The sequence below is a fragment of the Vanacampus margaritifer genome, chromosome 7 (genome assembly GCF_051991255.1).
Source record: "Vanacampus margaritifer isolate UIUO_Vmar chromosome 7, RoL_Vmar_1.0, whole genome shotgun sequence".
NCBI classification, from domain to species: domain Eukaryota; kingdom Metazoa; phylum Chordata; class Actinopteri; order Syngnathiformes; family Syngnathidae; genus Vanacampus; species Vanacampus margaritifer.
In genome coordinates this window covers 13,287,576-13,304,283 of record NC_135438.1, presented here as the reverse complement: position 1 = coordinate 13,304,283, position 16,708 = coordinate 13,287,576, and the positions used below count along the sequence as shown (strand labels likewise).

General features: G+C 40.1%; 1 protein-coding gene across 3 annotated transcripts in view; it reads right to left on the bottom strand.

Annotated features, from left to right (window-relative positions):
- Positions 1-3,660: 3,660 nt before the first annotated feature.
- Positions 3,661-16,708, bottom strand: part of mettl14 (methyltransferase 14, N6-adenosine-methyltransferase non-catalytic subunit) — a 14,387-nt gene continuing 1,339 nt past the window's right edge. Inside the window, exons 1-11 of one of the 3 annotated variants that reach the window (XM_077570665.1) lie at positions 15,572-15,777; positions 15,147-15,235; positions 14,233-14,314; positions 13,769-13,846; positions 13,379-13,466; positions 13,197-13,287; positions 9,955-10,096; positions 8,557-8,649; positions 6,214-6,330; positions 4,595-4,805; positions 3,661-4,501 (exon numbers count right to left, since the gene is read on the bottom strand). In XM_077570665.1, the coding sequence (XP_077426791.1) occupies positions 4,194-4,501; positions 4,595-4,805; positions 6,214-6,330; positions 8,557-8,649; positions 9,955-10,096; positions 13,197-13,287; positions 13,379-13,466; positions 13,769-13,846; positions 14,233-14,314; positions 15,147-15,235; positions 15,572-15,637 (1,365 nt within the window). In that variant the 5' untranslated portion in view covers positions 15,638-15,777 and the 3' untranslated portion in view covers positions 3,661-4,193. Of the gene's footprint in view, positions 4,502-4,594; positions 4,806-6,213; positions 6,331-8,556; positions 8,650-9,954; positions 10,097-13,196; positions 13,288-13,378; positions 13,467-13,768; positions 13,847-14,232; positions 14,315-15,146; positions 15,236-15,571; positions 15,778-16,708 lie in introns of those variants that run through there. The other 2 variants (XM_077570666.1, XM_077570668.1) reach the window with 2 other exon arrangements.

The window sequence follows — 16,708 nt, the reverse complement described above, 5'->3', positions numbered from 1 at the left end:
TCCTAGAAAAGTCCTTGTATATGGGGTAACGTTACAAAGAAATAAGCGCAAAAGAAAGAAGAGAATAAGAAGTTCGAGTGGTTTTGATAAATTACGGTTCGAGTGCTTTTGTTTGGTCCTAGTCAAGCACTCTTGAAATAAGAGGAATAGTTCGACCACTTCTGAGAAATTAAGGCTCGGACACTTTTGTTTGGGAAATAGCAAGTGTCTTTGAATAAGGAAAGAGAAGACCTATGTGAAACTGTGGTACCACAAAAAGACGTCAATGAAGTAACAAAAATAAAATAATAAATAATAATAACAAATAACTAAATAAGGAAGTAAGTAAATAAATAAATAATATAGAAATGGAGGGAGAATTTGACCGCGAAACTGAATGGTTTGACCTGTGTGTTCTTCCAAACCATGGTCAGAACATGATGTTGAGTGAACAGGTAAAAAATGCGCGTGTAGTATGTGTGTGTGTGTGTGTGGGCGGGGGTGCCTGAAAAAGAGAGAGAAGGAGAGAAAAAAATTGTTGAATAACTGGATGAAAACTTGTGAGGGTGGATGGTCATTGTCAACCGCCGCTTGTTTGGTGTCATTGATGAAAGAGGTGGAACAAGCATGTGTGAAGAAAAGAAAGTTGTTGGAAAAAGAAGTAGAAAGGACAGATAGGTTGTCTCCAAGAGGAAGAAAAGTCAGAGAAAACTGTAGAAAAGTAGATAAGATGATGGCTAAGGCTAGAATGATGGCAATGGGTAGTGCATTGAAAGTCTAGGAAGGATGTGAGAGAAGCAAGGAAAGAGAAAGAAGACAATTGATGGTGAGCGAAAGTGAATTAGGAGATGGACAAGAAGTAAATGTAAAAAAAAAAGAAAAAAGAAGGGGGTAGTGGATGATAAGTGTTGTGAGAATGGATGTTTGGTGACATTAATGAGAGTTTGGTGACATTAATGAGCGAAACGGGAAAAAGCTTGTGTTGGAGGAGTGGCGGCTCTAGAGTTGGAAGTGAAAAAAAAATGGAAAAGAAGGCTGAACTGGCGGGTTGTCTCCAAAAGGGAGGGTGAGAGAGAATGATAAGAAAGTTGTGGAAATGAGTCAAGAGCAAGAATGATGGCGCTGTGGAACACGCAGTTACAGGCCCTTCGAATGAGGAAGTGGAAAACAGGTTGTACATTGCTCTGGAACTAATGATTTTGTATCAGCAGGAAACGAATCAGCAGATCGAGCAGCAAAAAAGGTTGCGGGGTACCGACCTACACTCCAACTAACTGTAAGTGAGTCTGAATGTGACAATCCACAGGAGGTGATAGTAGAAACAGTTAAGTAGTAGCAGGAAAAAGCAAGTCCAGAAGAAAAGAGTGTGTGGATGTCCAAAGGGGGACAAAAAGATGAAGCAGGTATATGGCGGCAAGAATGTAAATGTATTCCATCTCAGAAAACAATTAAAAAATCTAATTTCTGAAGCCCATGGAACATACCATGTAAGTGTGAAAAGAAACACTGAGACGACTACACACCTGGTGGCATCCTTTCATGAGACAAATGGTTAAAAGTGAACTGCAGGACTGCAGTGTTTGCAGCAGGTATAACAGTATGCCTACATCTAAACCTCCCCAGGGCACTCACGATCCGGAAGTGACTGCTCCTGGTCAGGTGGTTTCGATGGATTTCACTGACATGATAAAACCAGTGTCAGGATACAGATAGTTGCTGGTAATAGTAAAACAGAAACAGCAAATATTGTGGTAAAACATCTGATTAATCATTACATACCACCACATAGGTTTCCTAGAAAAATTAGATTAGACAATGGAACCCATTTCAAAAACAAACATCTACAAGCAGTAGAAAAAGCATTGGGGCTAAAACACACATTTGGTTCAGTGTATCATCCCCAACCCCAAGGACAGGTTGAGCGAATGAATAGAAATATTAAAGAAAAATTGGCTAAAGCACTGGCCTCATCAAATTTAAATTGGCTACAAGCTCTTCCAGTTGCATTAATGAATGTGCGAATGACACTGAACTCAACTAAGGGTTGGACTCCGTTTGAATGTCACACCAACAGACCATTTCCGGCTCCAACAGCTCCATTGGAAGAGACACACGTTCCAGGACCTCCAGAACTTAAACAACTAACATTTACTTTCTCCCAGCTAACAAAAAACAACAACCAGATGCTCCTTCAGAAATAAATGATTGTGAATATGTATGGTTGAAAGTGATTAAACGAAAACGGTCTGAGCCCAGGTGGACTGGACCACACAAGGTGACGGAGAGGACATCTTCTGCAGTTCGCCTGCACGGAAAAGGTGATACGTGGTATCACATCTCCTCCACCCGACCGGCAAGGACACCAGCTAGAGCCATTGTCCCTGCACCAGGCAATCATCCAACAACAACCGAGAAGCAAGCCGGCTCCCACTGATATCGTTCTATTAAAGGTTGAGTTCACGGTATACGGGCAGAATAATCCCAGTGACTCATCCTGGGACCAGGTAGTCTACCCTAAGGTCCTGAAGAAGCTGACAGCGCCCTCCAGCAGCAACCCAAGAACATCATCTCATCCGACGAAGATCCCGCTGGGATTTTTCTCTGAAATGTTTATCTGCTTGTGTCGGACTCTTTTGAGTCCGAAAGAGGGATTGAAGAGGGTCTTCTGCCAGATTTAGTCATAACTGTTTTAATTTCCTTATTTCCTCAGTAGAGCTTTTTTCTGCGGATATATCTTTGTGAGTGTTATCGCAATTTCTGCCAGGTGCCGTCGTGATTTAAAAACCTCCTCTATTCCACAACAATGGGCCATTGTCTGTGTTTGAAGTCAATGTGTTTGAATTATGTGTTTGAAGTCAAGGTGTTTGAATGTATTTGAAGTCAAGGTGTTTGAATGATGGCTTTGAAGTCTTATCTCATATCCGGTGAACTCCGGGTGGGCTGTTTACTTGGGGCTTTGTGGTACTGCCCTTCAAGATAGTATAAGAATGTTGTAAATCCTCTGTAATCTTTGCACTTGTGAGAGGCTGCAGCCATTGTCTGTAACTCACTTGTGCCCGGAATATTCTGTAGAAATAAAAGCTTTGAAGTAACTGTTCATCGATCTCCAGCCTGTATTTGGACAACCAACATTCTCACTACCCGAAAGAAAACAAACACGCGGAGGAAAAGATCTGCCTCTATAACATGATTCACATAAATTGTAAAACAATTGTATTGTAGAGTTAAAGTATTTTATATCCATCCATCCATCCATTTTCTTGACCGCTTTTTCCTCACAAGGGTGCTGGAGCCTATCCCAGCTGGCTTCGGGCAGTAGGCAGGGTACACCCATACTCACAATCACACCTATGGACAATTTGGAGTGTTCAATTAACCTGCCATGCATGTCTTTGGAATGTGGGAGGAAACCGGAGTACCCGGTGAAAACCCACGCAAGCAGTTAACACTAAACACTGTCATCAAGTTGTGACTTTTTTCTCAGTAAGTAAACCATTAACTTGAAATGGAAAAATGCAAAACCAAGAGCTTTGAGACGTGGAAATAATTTGGTAATGTAATCGTAAAACATTCACCATGAGTGACGACAGCTTCATTTAACGAAACATTTCAACACTGGCATACTGTACCAGATGCATCATATCTGTTTCATCAAATTACCAAAGAATACAAAAGATTAAATTGTAAAAACAAAACAAAAAAAGTTTATTTGGACATGATCCATCGATCTACAGTATTATCTGAACCGCTGTCATCTGTTTAAAAAACAAACAAACAAAAAAACATTTATACTAATGTGTTTCCAGAAAACAAAGAGTGTATATACTCCGTCGTCAAGGTCCACAATTATTGAATTGAGGTAACCGGACTCTTATTCTTGTCATTTTTTTTTAACCTAAACATTAAAAGAAATGACGGGCAATTATGCTATTAGGCTACGGATATGTTGAGCACGAACAGTTGGCGCAACAGTGTTGGATAAACTGTGTATACAGATGACATTTCAGGGTGAATGATTCTAAAATTTCAATGAATTTCAACATTGCTGGAGGCTAAACACTTGTGTGGAGTTGACAGTCAAGAAGCCAGACATGCAGCTTGTACTGGTAGTCCAAATGTGGCCAGTTGGGTGGAAATCAGGAGGCCATATCAGTAGCAACTTGTCAAGTCAAAGGAAACCTCGAACTAGCATCAGTCGGGTTAGCATTATTACGCTAGCGTGGGGGAAAGCCCCTGTGTGGGCCTCCCCGGCCCCGGAAGCCGCCTCTGTCTCCGCGGAAGCTTGGTCTGTTTCTTTCCCGACCTCTCTCTCCACCTCGCCCTGCGTTCGGACCACTTCGCCCCCCTCTGGGTGCTCCGCCGCCACGGTCGAACTTCATCTTCGAAGGTGGTGATTTGGGTCGCATTCGTTCTATTTCCTCGGTGCAGCCGGAGAGGTAGGAATCGGGCAAAGCGAAATGTGCGGCATAGCTCTCTGGGTTGAAGTTGCTGTTGGTGAGAGTGGGACCCACTGTCAGCCAGCCTGTAGGGGGAGACATCAAACAGTTTGATGTTTACCAACCGAGCAGAACAAGAAGAGAAATGACAGAGACGTGCATAGAAACGTTTGCCACACCAGGCCTGATGGTCGAGTCTCGTCCGAAAAGGTGCAACCTCCTACGGCCCAAACAGAAGTGCTCGATGATGTGAAAGATCTCGACGGGCTTCTCTACGTTTCCCATCTCGGGCTCCTCCGTGATGATCAAGTCGATGTCCACATTAGCATGGATGAATTCACCATCTCTGCTTCGCCGCACTGTTCCTTTGATTCCCATCAGGCAGTGTTCCTGCAAATAAGCCACGTTACACATTAATTGGTCTACTTTTAAAGTAGCACTTTATATGCAGTACCCGGAAAAAGTATTTGCTTCATTTCCTGGTTTGTTACTTTTTCACATATTTATCTCACTTAAATGTTTCGGTTAGGTCACTCAACTAATTTTAATGTCTCACTAAGATATAACAATGTTTTATTTATTTCAATCAGATAAGGGTAGGGGGAAAAAAACCTACCTGGCCCTACACGAACAAGTAATTGCCAATGAACCTACAGTCGCTACTGGTTGTGCCACCCTTGGCAGTAATAACACATTTTCAAAAACCTGTGATTGGGATTTTTGCATTGCTGTGGTGTTATTTTGGCCCACACAATTCTTTTATCTCAGTCATATTGGAGGATTTTCAAGAATGGACTGCCTGTTAAAGGTCATACCACAGAATAACCTGCATGCGCTTGAGGTTACAGGGATGTTCAATACCAAATATTTTCCAGACCGATACTCAACTCTTGAGTCGTCACCAATATCAAATACCAATACCACGACTATATAACATTCCCCCAAAAAGTGACAACTCATTTTAAAGAAAGACCTATATATTTCATTACAGTATTTTTCCCCCCCAAAAAAAGAAAGAAAAGAAATTAATGGCAATTTTCTATTGCCCTAATTTCTAGTTGCTGATCATAAAACAGCCCAATAGTTGCGTTTCCGCCGCAGGAACTTCGGGGTAAATTCACAAGGCCAGCCCTGTATGTGCGTGTCTCCACTGCAGGAGCCTTCCCAACCGGGCCACATTTACAGGAATTTAAGGGGACGAGCGGATGTCCTACTCGTGGGTAAGCACTCCGCCGACCCGATAAACTCCCGATCGGGCTTTCATGCTGATGGGCTAAAAATTATTTAGCATCAAAAAATGATCTGACCTTCATGCGCGACGATGATACATTCTCGGCTTAAGTCTCTTCCACCAAAACAATTCTCTTGAATAAATAATCCTTTGCCTATTTTTGTTCTACTCTGTTAGCCTTTTCAAATTCTTCATCTAGACGCCGTCTCCTCTCACTCAAACCATCCATCCATGCCAAGTACATTAAAAACGGTTCCTGTGAAAGTCCCTACCCTCCTCCCCATACCCGAACGTCCTGCGGCGGAAACGCGGCTAATAAGGCTGGTATTGGTACTCGCCCATCCCTAACCTGGGGCCAGTTGGATTCTTTTTCCACTTCATAAATCAAAGCATCGTTTTAAAACAGCATTTTGCATTATTTTGGGTTGCCTCTGAGTTATTACAGTAAACTTGTCTTGATGATCTGGAACATTTAAGAGAGAGAAATGCAAAAGAAAAAAACATTTTTGTAATTGGACGTGTCAGCCTTCAAAATAAAATGGAAACTGTCATATTAATGTGCTGTACCTTGGTCCTCTGAAATACTGCTTTTGGGTCCAGCGCCTTTGTCTTGCCTGGGTTATTCTTGTTGGTCTTGATCCAGCAGATGTCTTCGGAGCGCCTGAAGCCCCATTTCCTTAAACACTGCAAACATTGTGTTGAGGGTGAACGTGATTGGCCAAGGTCAAGATTCATGATTCGATACAAAATGATCTGAACACGTACTGTAAGATGCTTAAAGACAAGCATGAAAAAGCTATTGATCGCTGCAGCACGGATTAGTCAGTTTTCTGAAGGATGAGTTTGACCTCCTGAGTCAGTCAACTAAAGTCCAAATACAGCAACACATGAAAAGTCAGCAAAGGCCAAATTTTCAAATGAGGTAAGAAGAACTCTGCCCCTCCCCTCTCCAAAGAAACTGGAGTGTGAGGGTCCGCACACTCTACTATAAAGTGAAGATAAAAGCTGATAGGTGCAGTCAGAGTATAACAGTTAAGGCAAGTTAAATTTAAGACTTTTAAATTTCATTTCAAATAAGGTTCAGGCTTTCCACCAGTGTTTTATTAGCCCGGCAGCCCACCTGGCTTTCTAAGCCCCCATGACAAAAATAATAATAATTCTGAACTTGTGTGCGCTAACTTCCCCCGTTAATGAACAACAAATAGTATCTCTGGATGTTTTTCGGTACCCCCACCACCAACTTCGAAAAACATGGTATATGATTCCGGTATGTAATTTGTCGTCCTCTAATAATTTTGGCCTTCTATTTAATATATATATATATATATATATTTTTTATGTAGTTTGGGACTGGGTGTACTGTACAATAATAATAAGGAGTTACTGGAATTAAACATTTATTTTCAGTATCACATTCATTCATTAGTATTATCCAATAAAATAAAAATAAACTTTCACTAAAGATGAATCAAGCGTCTTGGAAATTCAAATATTCACATGCATTTCAAAAGTCAAACAAAGTGTCATTTTCCTTTTAGCAAAATCATCATGCATTATGAAATAGTTTCTTGTGCTTATCGACGATCTGGGCCACTTTGGGTGAGCACACTTTTTTTTTTATCCCCAAAAATCATCATGCTGCACTCCAACTTAAATAAACATAAATAAATATATATTATTATAAATACAGTAAAGTCACGCTAGCTAAATTTGGGGAATACTCGAGTTTGTTACACATATAAGTTGCACCCGACTGTAAGCCATAGGTGTTTTAATGTTACCGCACGGGTTCCCGCCACTTTCTTTTCCATAATGAGGGCGCAAATTGTCTCACTCTTGTTCTGTCTCTCCTACTGTATTTGGGCTCACTTGGTTTGGTTTGCTCTGCCTGACGCTCTTGCGCTTCCTTTATAGTACGCCCCCTTGTGATCTGGTGGATAAGCAGCACCTTTGTATTAGCCACAGGGTCGAATGCAAGTGAAAAAAGTAGCGGCTTATAGTCCAGAAATTTATATAATTATTGTAAATTCTGTTTGGTCCATAAGGAACCTACATAATTATAGTGTTTCTATTTTTGTTTAATTGGTCTTAATATTTTTAAATGCTTAAAAATGTTCTTGTTTTGTACACCAAAATTTTTTTTTGGGGGGGGAATAATCAAGATTTCAATTATTGCCATAATAATCACAATTTGTATTTTTCCCATAATCGAGTAGCCCTAACGCGTGCAGCGCACATGTCTAGAATTATTGTCCGCCGTAGATGGCGGGTCGCAACATCTCTCGTGATTGGTCCGTTTGATGGGGTACTCAGCTTTTTTTTTCTCTCCACGCGGATAGTTTCCGTGAAGGCAACTGTGTATGCGCGGGCAACGCGTACCCACTTCCCGCCCGGGAGACCATGTTTGTGTGTGATTGTGTGTGTGACGAGGATAAAAAAATAAAAAAACTGTGTTCGCTAAACTGTTGTGTTTTGGCAAGTTATGGCCAACAGTAACAAAATGGGATTAAATAATTGCCATGGCGATGAGCCAACACTCCCCCCCGGCTTTGTTTCTTGTTCCGGAAACGGAAAATGACTTCCTGAATTGGTTATAAAATGCAGAGGATTCTCCACTCTGTGGCGTCCTAGCCAATAGCTGCCGTAGTGACACCTTGACTGGCCTTAACCTTGCGTCAGTCAGTCATCGTGACGTACCTCCAAAACCGACCCCCGGTCCACAAAGAGGTGGTCCGCGGTCCACATCCGCTAAATACGGACCTAGACTTTAGTATATCTGGCCCTAAATACTCTATTCAAATATACCTAGGCCGGTCCCCCAAATTTTAGAACCTGTTGTGGCTGGCATTCTCGCAAATCAAAAGAATTGGCCACACCTGGCTTAGATGACTGAGTAAGAGGTGGAGTTACCATTCTTCCCATGTCCAGGCCTTCACCCGAGCCGCACCAGAGGAAGACGAAGGACCGAAGGGCAGAGATCTCTTCAATCTCTAGCTTCATGATCTATAAACCACAGAACAGGAAACATGAATAATCCATTTTCTGTAACACTTGCTCCAATTAGAAATGCGATTGAGAATGGACCACCAGGAAGGCCGGTGCCAAGATTTGAACCCCAAACCTCAGAACTACAAAGCCATTTCACTGCCTCGTAAGTGTTCAAAAATGTGCAGATGGGATAACATAACACAGTACTGGACAGATGAATGTTCAGTATTTCAAACATGGATTGGATTAAACCCAGATCTGATCCAAAATTGGGTATTTCAAACCATATTTAATAATGACAATTAATTTAAAAATTCAAATGCAGATTTGGAAATCCAATCCTGCCTTTAATGCAGATTTGAGCTTGCGTTAGCTATTTCAAAACACCAGACCAAAATCTGGATCAATTTGATCTTGGAAAAACAAGAAATTAATCCCACCTCTGGTAGAATGACACTGTGATTCCATGTATTAGTTTCACATATACTCATCAATAAATAAGCATCACTTGCATTTCCTGGAATTAATAGTGTAAAGATATATTTTGAATATATTAAACTTCATTATATACAATTTTTTTGTGAAGTGAAATCCCATAAATATCCCCCCCCCAAAATCCAAATAATGAAAAAAGTGCTAAACCCAACCAAAAATTGTAGCAACAAAAACTTAAAAGTTTCACACTACAATCAGTTCCACATTTGCTTTTCCAGTAATTGTATTTTCTACTTCTTGAGCTCTTGCTGAAGAATTTTAAGTTTTATTTGTCACTTGGCAAGGAGAATTTGATGCTGTGTCCATCTTGAGATGTTTTGGTTGGCATGATCAAAATGACTCTTCTGGCACGGTCTTGTTTAAACACAGAATTTAAGCGTACGTTGACTCCAAGCAACAGCAAATACTTTGAATGGCTATTTTATATATTTGCATTTGAAATATTGGCCTATCAAAGACTTGAGGTCTACAGAACAAACTTCTGACTTGTCTCTGATCTTGGGTGGTGGAGCGATCCTATGATCATGGATTTGGAAATCTCAATCCGAGAGGATAAGGATTATTTCGATCCAATCCCGCAAAGTTTTGAAATACCAGGAGAGAAAAAGTGGGATTTGGAAATGTAGATCAGTTTAATCTGGATAAATTTTGGGGAAATACTGGGCCCATATGACTGCATGTTGCCCCCTGCTGGATAAAGACAGCATCTGGGAAAAGCATACAAACTGCATAATTTGCACAGAACCACCGTCCCAGCGCATCTGCTCACATTTACACATTCTCACAATTTTGCAAAAAGGATATCAAGTTGGCATGCAAACTTACATCATCCCAGGTCCAGAAGCGCTCTGTGTGACTGATGCCCGACTCTCTGTAATATTCCTCTAAAGGAGGCTCAAGTAGGATGACGTCAAACTGGCTTTTTAAATCCTGCAGGTCAAAGTGCTCCATGTCGGCCTGCAGGTACCTGGCAACAGCACACACACTTCTACGTCAAGGTACGCATTGCGGTCAAGCACACTTTTTGTGATTCTGCTTGACTAAACCTATGTTAATGTAGTTCTAAAGACTTTATTAACTCTACAGAGAACATTTCAAGTACTTTAACATTTAAACATTCTTAAAGGCATAGTGTGTAATATTTCACATCGTATAGTGGTGAACTAATAATTAATTTAAAATAATTTCTGGACTATAAGGCGCACCTGAAAATAAGCAGCGCTAGCTAAATTATGGGAATGCTCAAGTTTGTTTCACATAAGCCATATCCGACTGTAAGCCGCATGTGTTTTAATGTTACCGCACCGGGTTACCGCTACTTTTTATTCCATAATGAGGGCGCAAATTGTCTCGCTCTCGTTTTGTTTCTCCTACTGTATTTGTGCTCACTTGGTTTGTTTTGCTCTGCCTGACGCTCTTGCGCTCCCTTGTAATCTGATGGATAAGACGCACCTTTGTATTAGCCGCAGGGTCGAATGAAAGTGAAAAAAGTAGCGGCTTGTAGTCCAGAAATTACTGTATTTTAAAAACCCACTTTTGATTTCAATATCATGAAAAAAAAATATATGTCCTATCACATCAACGTATTTTATTAGATTTTTTAAAGATAATTGTAGGGCTAGGAATCAGTAATTATATTACCTTACAAAAGGCTGCTGACATGTTTTGCCACTATCTTCCTACTACGGGTGCCCAAAGGACAACTTCGCGAGCATAGTTAGCCCTGGTGGTGCTTGCAGCATGTCGGACCCAATGGGTCGACTCCCACTATCCGTTCTTTTAGCTGCTCCGGCTAACTCAAGTGTGCTCTCCGGCCGCCAAGACGCAGTCACCCGCTGAGGTGCTAACATTTAATTGGTGGTAGGCTTGCGAAGTATGATCTCTCAGAGTCATCAGAGTGTTTGTGCTTCGGCTTTATTCTATTATTTGGCGAGATCTTGTGGTGAACTTGTACTCACTGTACCTTTAAATGTAAAAAAATTTAAAGCAAAAAAAAGGTCAAAACTGACATCATTTGAAGACCCATCAGTGTAACATTTTCTGTAAAAATGAATTGGCCTATGGTAATAATTAATAGTACTGTTCATATTACACTGACAATACATTCTTGTTTAGCAGGAAGTTCCGTTTGGAGTACTACAGTTATTTTGACACTTCTCCTCTTTGTCCGTCTGTGGTGCGTCACCAAAAAACGCAAAACACACTACACTCTTGGAATTCATCTGTCAGGCTGGAGTTGCAATGCAGCATAGTTCAGGTGACAATGCCCTCAGATTGGAATCAGATATCATCTAAATGTGGATTAAAAAAGATACTGAATCTGATAAGCGCTACAAATGCAGCATGAATGCACAGATCAGATACATCGTTCCCTCGCTATAATGCTGTTCACTTTTCGCTGATATTTTTAAAGGACAATTTTGCATGCATTTTTTTATGTAGTAGTGAACCTTTTTTAAAAAAAAAAAATATATATATATATATATATATATATATATATATATATATATATGAAGGTTTGAACATTGAGTGTTTTAAGTGTCTTAGTTGCTCTAGAACAAATTTTAATATGTTGTAGTCAATACCTATTAACAAAGCATTTCAAGATTTTTGATTGCGCCGAAAAACCTTCCGAGCGGGCGAGCTCAGCAGCCAAACCGTATATGACGTACTACAGCCATGGAAACAAATATTTGGCTTTGTGTGCATTTGTTTTTACTACTGACTTATTTCAATTGTTTGATTCATTTGGTTTCAGCCATCACGTTGCGTTGCTGGCTTTTGTTCAAGCTAGGGGTGCACTGATCGATCTGCCGGCCGATTTATCGGCCCTGATTTCCTTAGTTTTGAGTGATCAGTGATCGGCCGATCCCTTAAATATAAACCAATCTTTTCCACCGATCTCATCTCCCTCCTCAGAGGTCTGAAAAAGTCAGCCACTGTCCTGATGACTAATAAGCTTTTCCTTTTTATTTCAGAGAACTACTTAATTTGCAGTTAAAACAAGCCGTTTGTATTATTTCACAGATATTGTTCAATGTTTTCCAATAAAATAAGATTGGAACTCTGAAGGTGTATGCTGCTTGTTATGAAAAAAAATCAAGAGCGGAAAAATCGGGATTGGCAGGTCAGACTTTTTAAAAGATCGTAGATCGGTGATCTGCCAGAAAATTGTGATCGGTGCACTCCTAGTTCAAACTGACGTGATGTCCCAGAGCTGTGGTTTTACGCAAAAAAGTTCGAAGACCTGGAACGGCACCTGCTACGGATTTAATGCCATTCAGGAAAGAGAAAGAAACGGGTAACAACTATAAGTTAACACACACACGTTGACTATTTATAGCCAGTAACCTCTCTGTCCTGAGACTTTAACAGCGCCAGAAAGATGAATGAACGGGACATCACGCTTATTTATTTTTATTTTTGTACCCATCCCATTTGAGCAGCAAACTATTTGCTATGGGACTGTTGGCCAAAGAAAAATGTTTGATCGTTGTACAGTAGGTCACACTCGATCTCCTTGTAACGCCTCACTTTCCTTCTTTTCCGCGTTCTGATATGAATAGCAATGATTAGGGTTAGGTTCGCATCAAGCCATTAGCGTTCGGCTACCGATACTCTTGCTAGCTTTGCTGCTCATGAATGACCAGTGACAGCTGTGACACCTTATTTTACCGGATACGGGGCGTAACACTGCCTGATACGAAAAACAGCGATCAAGACGTTTAGCAAAAGGACTCATCTCAACTAGACGACTTTTCTGCATTAAACCCTACTACATGTCCTTGGCTTTTGTGTACTGTGAGACTTCTTCAATTAAGCAATAAAAACAGAGCGAGCAACTAAGTAATAGGTCGTCATCGCCAGCTTGAGTGTGAACGGTGAGGACAACCGCTTGAGCGGCTATGGACACTAAATCTGAATTGACCACTTAGATCTGAAGTGTAGATTCATCCTCAGAAGCTCCCTAAGCTGATCTATTTGATATATATATATATATATAAATTATATTTAAAAAGTTTAAAAAATAATATGAAAATGTAGTTGAATATGGTTGCTTAGCATACATGGGAGGGGTGTTGGTAGTGGAGATGAGTTCGTCCTTCAATCGGATCAACTCTCGCTGTTTGGGGTACTCCTCGAATCGATCAGCCAAGCCTGATCCCCCGCACGCACACACACACAACACAAAAAGACAGATTTGAGGCTTGTTGATTCGCCAACACTCAACCAAGCGAAATACACTCACCGACATCTCGAATGAAGTTCTGCGGCCTGTGGCCTGTGTCGACAAAGTGCTGACAGTAATCATTGTGAGGGTTCAAACTCTGCGTACCCTGTAAGTCAATGAATGGAGTAAAAACCATGGTAACATTACGTACACATGATTGTGTCCAATCTTATAATCTCATAGAACACAAGGGCTGTGCCAAATATTCTACCCTTACAACACTGTCAGGAAGATATTAGTATCTTGAACAATACATTCTGTGGTTATAGTTAAAGAGATGTAGAAATAGTAGTATATAAATATGCAGTAGGATGCCCTAAATTAGCAACAAGAGTGGCAACACATTCAACACAAGTATAATTTAAGTACAGCTGATGCATTTTATGCACAATAAAGTTTTTTTCCAACCTTAAGGAAAGTACTTGAGTCCTTGTAGACTTCTTCGTATGGGTTGTTTTCCACAGGCGGCAGCACCTCCATTTCATCCTGACAGAGCAACAGAAGGATTTGTTGGTATTCATAATCACCCGTATTGGAACAAATCATAGGGAAATTATGTTGAATGGTCTTTCACTTGTATAGCACTTTTTTTCAGGCACTCATTAAAGCACTTCACACTGACTTTCATCTGCTGATGGTGCAGCATCTCGAGACGACCACTCTACCACTGAGCCATGCCATAATTGTATATGCCCAAGTGATATTTACACCACAGTACTATACAAAGTGCTGTACATGAGCAAAAATTTGTCGTACATAAGTGTTTCTTATTTGCTTGTTGCAATACTGTACATTAGCTTAACAGGACGATAATTACTTTTAATGGTAATTATGGCATACTTCAAGGCTATACAAGTGCCGCTTATACTCACTTTTTGTTCCTCCACATCTTCCTCAGTGTCATCACCTTCAGTCTTCCTCTTGGATGGAGCGGCGGAATCATCCAATGACGCCCTGCAACACAGAACAGCAACATTAACAAAAACCTCAGTGCAAAATGGCAGACCCATGCTTTTTCATGCATATTAAATTTCAATACAGCAGTCCATGACAAATTTTGGGCTGCCTCTGGCTTTACCCCTAACGTTCTGAAAACGTAATTGTCTGAACAGCCTTGAACTAGGTTGGCGTCATTTTCAACTGCAATTGCGACACGATACCAGAAACAGGTCATAGAAGAACAGAAGAGATGAAATGCTGAAAATAAACGTGTTACAATTGTTTTGTTATTTATTGATATCGCTATTATTATTATTATTTATTTTTTAACTTTTCATCAGAAGTACTGCACACAAAACTGTAATAAGTGATCAAAACAGTATTACAATTCATGTTTATAACATAAAAGGCCACAATAATTAAATCAGTCCAGGAAGTACTGGACTACAAGGAGTATTTTTTTTTTTTTTACCTTTATTTATCGAGGTAAGGCAATTGAGAGTAGCATTTGCAATGATGACATGGCTACATGATAACGTTTTACAACAACAAAAATACAAATAAAGAGCCTTCCATGTCCACCTCTGGCTGTAAAACCTGTGTTGCGTTTTAGTATAATAACTGCATGTGATTCAAGAAAACATTCAGATGAGAAAATCAAGTACAACTGAAAGCATACTGAATGTTGACATTCATAACCAGCAATTATCTTGATAAACGTTGTGTTGCCACTGGTAGTTTTTACTGACCAAACTAACATGATATCAAGCGATGCCGATGCTTATTATGATTAATCTTGAGGGAAATTCCAGACATGTCGCACCCATGTGGATTTGCAACTTCTTACCTGCATGTTTCTCTGGTCTCTTCTATCTCTTTTAGTTCCTCTTTACTGTTAAGCACAGCCCCAATGCTATCAGCACTCTCAGCTCCCAACTGTAGACAAAGTAAAATTGAGTGATTCTGTTCAACAATTGTAATCATTTCTTCATGAACATCCATATCTGTTCATCATGTGTGTGTGTATTAAAACACAAGAGTAAATGTGTCCATTTATGTATCCAATTTAATTTACATCTAAACACATCCTAGTGTGCACGTTGCTCTGCTGTGCACACTACGCGTTATAATCACGCGTAATGGTGAGAAATACATTCTAATTTCCCCACGTAATGGAATGTACTATGAAAACACTGCCAATGATTTGACCACTCCGATCACTGTATTAGCTACTGTTCTAACAACAATGGTGCCTTATCTTAAAATACTTGCCTGTTGAGCTAAAAGCTGCCGCCTAAGTTTTTGTCGTTCGCGGATTTCCTGCAGTCGACTGTTCATTTTGTCAATTACTTAGTTTTTTGCTAAACCAACCAAATCCGCATTTAATTCCTCGGAATGTTTACAAAAGTGACTTGCCAGCATTTAGCAAACAACTAGCTAACGTTTGCTACACGCGTGAACTACAGTGGAAGCGCTCGTTGTAAATGTCAGGGCGTTTGATAGTATTAGAGGGGTGATGGTGGGTTTGCGAGTTTTATTAAGGGTCAGGAGAGAACATTGTGATAGTTTTTATTTACATTTTAATGAATTAATTTATTGTATTAATGTAATACATGTCCCTCTTGTGCTAGTACTAATGGAGCTGTTTTAACAACACAGATTATCACTTGATAACACCGCCCACCCTAAAGTGGGTCGGCATACGCTCATATTAAAAATAGGCATACAGGCGTTTTCCAACGGACGCGACATTGAGACGTTCGCTTGCCGGCGTTTCTCCTCCAATGAGAAAACACGCTACTATGTCGTAGGCTTTCAGAGATGCTCTACGAGGTGAGATAATTCACACAATGAAAGGCGGATTTCACCACGCATCTCGACCTTACTCATACTACCCATGTAAATACACAGAGTTAAACATGTAAGAAATTACCATCCAAAATGTTTTAGCTCTCCAATACAGTACTACTACTACTACTACTACTACTAATAATAATAATACTAATCATGATTAATCGCATAATTAAAAAGCCTTTTTATCCCCAAAAATGTGCCCGCCAATTTAAAGAGCGCCTGTTATCTGTTAATATTTTCGACATTTAATGTTATGAGGATGTCTTCAAAAAATTGTATCCACTGCACACACTCATCCTCCTCTTTTTCTAATCAGTTAATTACTTGCATAATTTAAAATGGGAAAAAAATGACCCCAATAGATTGACATGAACAAACATTCTGAATGTCATACATAAACATTTATTAAATGCTTTCCTTTAATGCATGTGGTTATGTTTAATGCTGAAACACAACCTGTGCTACCTTTAACGTAACCATCCGGTGTCAGCTAAAGGATCATCTGCGGTCAAATTATTTTTTACACATTTTTGACCAATCTAAAGTGTTGAAAAT